The 6,515-nt window shown below is 41.0% G+C and overlaps 1 protein-coding gene and 1 non-coding gene across 2 annotated transcripts in view; both read right to left on the bottom strand.

The window, feature by feature from the left end:
- LDB3 (LIM domain binding 3) overlaps positions 1–805 on the bottom strand; it is an 83,540-nt gene extending 82,735 nt beyond the window's left edge. Inside the window, exons 1-2 of the mRNA XM_029911389.1 lie at positions 764–805; positions 529–656 (exon numbers count right to left, since the gene is read on the bottom strand). Coding sequence (XP_029767249.1) covers positions 529–621 — 93 coding nt within the window. The 5' untranslated portion in view covers positions 622–656; positions 764–805. The remainder of the gene's footprint in view (positions 1–528; positions 657–763) is intronic.
- Positions 806–4,717: 3,912 nt separating this feature from the next.
- Positions 4,718–4,800, bottom strand: TRNAL-UAA. Its single transcript has one exon. It is a non-coding gene; the product is annotated as a tRNA-Leu (tRNA).
- Between the last annotated feature and the right edge of the window lie 1,715 nt (positions 4,801–6,515).

The raw sequence follows: 6,515 nt of genomic DNA, 5'->3' as shown, positions 1-6,515 counted from the left end.
AAAAAAAAAGTCTGACAAAACCCAAACTATACACATTTATAGGCAGCTACATGCTCGTTTTCTGGAAACTTCATTTGATTTATTATGAACACTTCCTTTTCCTTCCCTCCATCACCAAACCTCATTACAAACAAAGTAGATAAGGCCCCTTGGTCACAGCAAAGAAGCAATATTATGGAAAATAAAATTGTTTTATAGCATGACAGAAACATTAATTTAAAAGGAGGTTTTTGCTCTTATTGAGTGAAGATGCAGCTTCATCTTTCTTATACAGTCCATCTAAGATATCGCTTCTTGGCATTATCAGCTATGCCTTGAATCAGCAAGTTTAAATGTGCTAACAGAAAACATTCTATTCTTTTTAGTTCCACTAAAATGCTCTGTTTTTTCAGTCCCTTCTGCCTCTATTTAAGCAGACTGACCAATCTCTTAATTTTGTCCAGGTTAGAGTGTGCATTTAGCAACTCCTTTGCTGCTACTTTCCAACCTAAGCAAATGCAAGAAGGCTTTTTGTGTATTAGCACTTACTCTGGATATGGTCAAGGGCATGTTGAAGTCCTTTCCCCCTTGCAGTCGGAAACCCCATGGTCCAGGTCCATTTAGAGTCACGTTGTAAGACATTTTGTAACTCTTTTACGCAGGTCACCAAAAAGGCTCTACAGAAAAGGGGTATGGGGAGGGAAATAAAAGAAAATATTTTTAAAAATAAAAAAAGACATTTACAAATATTGAGAACACAATAATTGCTTCTTTGTTGCCTTGCCTGCTCAGTCCTGCTGAAGTGCCACCTAAGAATAGATAGGAGCTATAATACAGATACTGATATCCCAGCTGAGCTGGGGCCCATAAAAGGCTTGTAACCAAACACTTACTATGCAAGGACTCCATGACTCAGAGATCTAATATAGCCCCCTGGGAGGTTAGCAGATCTTTCTAGGCTCCCCAAGTCCCTCTTCATGTTCAGAACTACTTTATTTTATATTATATATAAATTAAATAAAAACAAAAAGCCACTACCAACAGCAACCCCAGCACCTAATTTAGGATTCACTGGAAGCCCAAACATTAATATCTTGCTAACAACTGCAAGACTTTTGCTTTCCAAAGCCACTTATAACTGTTGCTCCACAGAACATAAATTCATATTTACTTCATTTTGAGATTTCATGCACTACAAATCAAGTTGTTTTTTTTTTTTATACTGACCCTTTTCTTATGTCCCAAAGTAGATGAATTGGGAAGCATTTGCTCCTTTCTCTGCATTGACCTGGTAAGCTGGAAAATTTGCTGCAGCACTGGAAAAATATCTGCCCCATATACCCACCAATTCATGAAAAGATGTTTGCCCCTTGTTTCTACAGCCTTTACTTCTACAGAAAAATATAGTTTATTCTGTTATCATGCAACAGAAGTGGCTTTTTATTGTTTTTCATAAAATCACCTTGGATTTATAAAAGATCTCTACAGCTAAAGCATTTTGATCATGTTACTGTCAGGTGACATAAGAATTATCAATTAAGAAAAGAGTAGCTAAAGACAATACACTTGGACACACTGTTTTCTAGTTTATTTTTGGAAGGTTTGATAATTTGTCTCCATTTCTTAGTAAATTGAACATTTTCAAAAAAAAAAAAAAAAAACAATCTTTTGCTCTCTAGCAAGTCAGAAAATATTAAGCCAGTATGCAAACATTATTAAATTAAATCTTTCAATCACCATATGGTGTAGAAAGAACAGGAGTACTTGTGGCACCTTAGAGACTAACAAATTTATTAGAGCATAAGCTTTCGTGGGCTACAACCCACTTCTTCGGATGCATAGCCCACGAAAGCTTATGCTCTAATAAATTTGTTAGTCTCTAAGGTGCCACAAGTACTCCTGTTCTTTTTGCGGATACAGACTAACACGGCTGCTACTCTGAAACCTGTCATATGGTGTAGGTAACTCTTACCCTTATTTTTCACTGAGGAACATTGACATCTAGGGAAGTTAAGTGAGTTACCCATTGTAACAGAGTGGGTTATTGGCAGAGCTGGGAATAGAACACAGAATTTGAGTCCCTGTGCCAAGTTCTAACAACTAGTTAAATGTTTCCTTACATCAAGCTATCTACTTTAGCAAACTTCTTCCTACCTATGGCTTCTAACAGCACAATAACATTGCAAACAAGCATCACAAATTGGTATGGACAACAGGACATGTTGTATGGCAGGATATTTGTTTAAAATCCTAAACATTCTATCTAGTGGAATTGCCTCTTGGGCATATGGAGAAGATAACCTCTTCTACTTGCCCAGAACAACCAACCCACAATACCCATGTAATTAAAATCACCACAGCACCAAAGCAGACATGGCTTCAAGGGGAAGATGAGATTTATAAGAGACTCACAGTTTGTACCTGCCTATTCATTTCTATGGCTAGACTCCAAGGGTATGTCTACACTGCACATGAAACCCAAGTTCTGACTCAGGTTTGAGCCCACGCTCCACTTCCATTCACACACAAATCAGTCTAACTTGGGTCGGCCAGAACTCAGGTCCTAGGACTTGCTGGGGGAAGTAGATCCCACTGTGACTTGGGTCCAAGCACTGTCATTTTGCAGTGGGAATGCAGGTCAAGCAGCAGACCAGAGTCACGTTTGCATAGTCCAGTATGGACACGTTAGCACAGCTGTGAGACCTGAGTCCAGCAACTGTAAACTCAGGTTTACAATGCAGTGCAGACACTCCAGCACAGGCTTGGAGACACTGTCTCCAAGCCAAGTCCCACAGACTCGGGCTTACTGTGCAGTGTAGACATGCCCAAAGTCTCTGTAAAATGCGAAACCAGCTTATTTAAGCACCACCTCACTGCAGGCCTCACTTGTTGGTGCTAAAACAATTCATTTGTTAACACCATCAGTTATGGATGGAAGGTCATAAGTTTAAACACCTACTCTCTCACTTGGGCTAATTACTTAGTGTTGACAATTCAGTGTAATACTGTATAGGGGACCATGGTGTTAGATGGGGGCAGTCTTCCCGCTGAGAAACTACAGAACCCATGCAGCTACAGGTGCTGTCTTTCAAGTGAAACATAAAAATTGAGAACTTAATTAGTCCAGGTCATTGAAGAAGAGAGATCCCATAGCACTTTCTACAGGAGTAAGGTTGTTATTTCCAAAATTCTGTCTGCATTCCAACTTGAGTAATTGCATTCTGCTTATCTATATTCCCCTTTAATTTCAAATGAGCACAATATGTTCTTCATTTGCTGCACCTCCTAAGAAGCTACATAGTTCCTTCTTGTCATCCCAGATTGATGAATGAAGTAATCCCTATTTGTGTGTTGGTGAAAAACAAGAACGTAGCTGTCCTCCGATAAACTAGAGACAATCAAAGGCACATAATGAGCGGAAATCAGTTAAAAGTGTTGATGGGAGGTCAGTCTGTAAATGGCACTATTGCTACAGCATAAATCCTAAATGCAGTAGAGAGGCTAGAAAAAGCAAACCACCACCACTGTCCTATTTAGTATTTCTTGGGTATAGATTTAAAGCCAGAAGGAAATAAAGAAAAGTATTCATGTTCAGGCTTATTTTGGCAGTTTGTCAAAAGAGCAATTTGTACAACAGGGATTAATCATGTACTCGTAAGGAGTTGGCTTAAATCATACCTCTGTATTTCCTACCAAAGGTCCAAATGCTGCCCTAAGTTACCACTGATAATAGAGAATACTCCAATAATAGAATTTACTCCAACCCAAATGCAAGGTAGATACCTCCAAAACATGCTGCAAAGGGCCCAAAATATATTGCTGTGTGTAATATATGATCATAAAAGCCGCATAATGGGTCAGACCATGGTCCATCTTGGCCAGTATCCTGTCTCCAACAGTGGTCTGTACCAGAGTTTCAGGTAGGTGTACAGAATAGGGCAATTATGGAGTAATCCAACCCTGTTTTCTGCTCCAGGCTTTATATTATTTTTGTACTATATATATATACACACACACACACACACACACACACACACACACACACAAAAATAATTGACTGGTCAGTTGACCAAATATTGTCAAATAATGGAAAAAATGGTCAAATACTTTAAAGCTCTAATTTATTAGAATAGTGACAAAAAAAAAAAAAAAAAGAGTGAGACTTTACGGTCTTCTCCTCCTTCCCCTCCTATGAATTTGTGACAAGTTTCAGAGCATGTAGCGGAAAAGCTTCAAAGAAAGATCAGTTGCTGTGTGTTTCATGTAATGTGGAGAGGTATGAAGCAGATAACATACTAGGTCTCTTCCATCTCTAGATGTTACAATTCTACTTGTGTGAACAAGATCTAAGCAATGTCAATGTAGCACTAGGCCAGGTACACAGTAACTTAATGGCTCACTACTATGGTTCTTCAACATTTTCCTTCTGTGGATCACTATACGAGAGAGATCCTCTCATAGAATATCAGGGTTGGAAGGGACCTCAGGAGGTCATCTAGTCCAACCTGCTGCTCAAAGCAGGACCAATCCCCAACTAAATCATCCCAGCCAGGGCTTTGTCAAGCCTGATCTTAAAAGCCTCTAAGGAAGGAGATTCCACCACCTCCCTAGGCAACCCATTCCAGTGCTTCACCACCCTCCTAGTGAAAGAAGTCTCCCCCCCCACCAATATCCAACCTCAACCTCCCCCACTGCAACTTGAAACCATTACTCCTTATCAATGTCAAAAGAACATTGCTACCAGAAGTGGGGTTTGAACCCACGCAGACACATATCCATTAGATTTTAAGTCCAACACCTTAACCACTCGGCCATTCTGGTAAGTGCATAGACCACTGAGAGTCACTGACTCACTACAATAGATACTGCTGTGGAAAAGGAATTAAAATCATTAAATCAGTGTTACAGTTTATGAAACAGAACTCTGAGGACAGCGGTAAAGTCTGTACTATTTAATCAGATAAAGGAAAGCAAATGGTGTTTACAAAAATGTCTTAAAAAGCAGTAGAGGATAGGAAAATACCTGTGTAAAATCCCTGAATGGCTACCTCTGTTCAGTTTACTGTTTGAGAAATAAAAGACGCCACTTATTCAGACACTGTTAAACAGAGGTCACTTGTGCCTATTTCTTTGGTGGTTCTCCATATCCATGTTAAAGTTCAAGATAGCCTGGCATTTTCAGGGAGAATATAAGCAACAACTCTTCTGTCCTGGACAACATTCCCTTTCAATACAAACAGGATCTAATGCCCAAGGCAGCGTGAACTATGTTTCCATGTTTGCCCACACAGTCACTGTACCAATAGCAGCATTGGAGAGAAGAGATTATAGAATGCTAATTTCCCTGCTCCCCCTTTACTGTGTCCCTTTCCCTCCCCACTAACTCTGCCTCACCTACCCCTCTCTCTTGTTCCCTTCTCTTTGCCACTCCTCCATTTAAGCCTTGTGCCACATAGTGAGCTGCTATAGCAGCCAGAACTCTTCATGCTATAGTCATATCACCAGGTTTGCTGTGAAGTCCTGCAGTACAGATGGTGCTTGTTTTGCGCATATTCTTGCATCTGGAGCAGAGGACTGGTGGTGTGACAGCCAGTTATATGCAGTCATGAGTGTCACTCCAAATGAAATAAATTCCACCGCCCTCTGTGCTGATCATATGGTGTCTGATTTTCAAAGACCCAGTGACTGCTGGAGTCACTGGGAAATGCAGGTGCTCAACACATCGGTGGGGCAGGGGGGAGGGAGGGGGAAAATCAGGCCCATAAGCCCACAGGGAGAATCTGGGGCAAAGAGAGACAACTAGGTTGCTGCATTGTGTACCATCCCAGCAGCAAGTCATTACCACTAGTATGTAACTGTAATAGGGTCCTCAGTGGCTGTGAGGCCTAGTGGTTAGCATCCACTCAATGGGGCAATGATAGGGGAGCCCAGGCCCACCACTCCACAAGGCTCTTACCCAAGGTCCTAAGAAGGTCAGCAACATTTGACCTCCGGGGGGGGGGGAGGGGGGCAACCTCTGAGTTACCCTCCCTGGGTCACTTCCTACCACTACTTCCCTCCACTTCTGGTCCCTCCTCTGTACTCCTCTGCAGCCTTCAGAGCTTGGTTGCTCCCTTTCCAACCCTGTCTCCAATTGGAGCATGCTCTGCAGGGTTGGAGGGGCGGTGCTAGCTGGGCCCAGTACTGTCCTTTAACCCCTTCAATCCTAGCGTGGGGTTTTTATACCCCATCACATTAACTCAGAATTTAGTGGAGTAAAGCACTTTAGAAAACCTGATGATGTAATAAACTATTCTACATAACACCCTTGTTCTTGTCAAAAAACTTCTGATGACTTTTAATTACAGCCTGTTTTAATTTCTTAATATTCCTTTATATCACTATAAAGAGCATCTTTCTCAAAGTCTTTTATTTTGCCTAAGAAGGTGGCATTTACTATCTTTAATGGTGACCTCCTCCCCCACATTCTTCATCTTAGACTTCCCTTAAAACAAGAGACGTATGTAGATAGTAACTATGTTTAAGCAGACGAGAAG

This window comes from Terrapene carolina, unplaced genomic scaffold (assembly GCF_002925995.2).
Source record: "Terrapene carolina triunguis isolate 2854851 unplaced genomic scaffold, T_m_triunguis-2.0 Scaffold95, whole genome shotgun sequence".
Lineage (NCBI taxonomy): Eukaryota > Metazoa > Chordata > Testudines > Emydidae > Terrapene > Terrapene triunguis.
The sequence above is the reverse complement of the archived record's forward strand: the minus strand, read 5'-3'. Positions and strand labels throughout refer to the sequence as shown.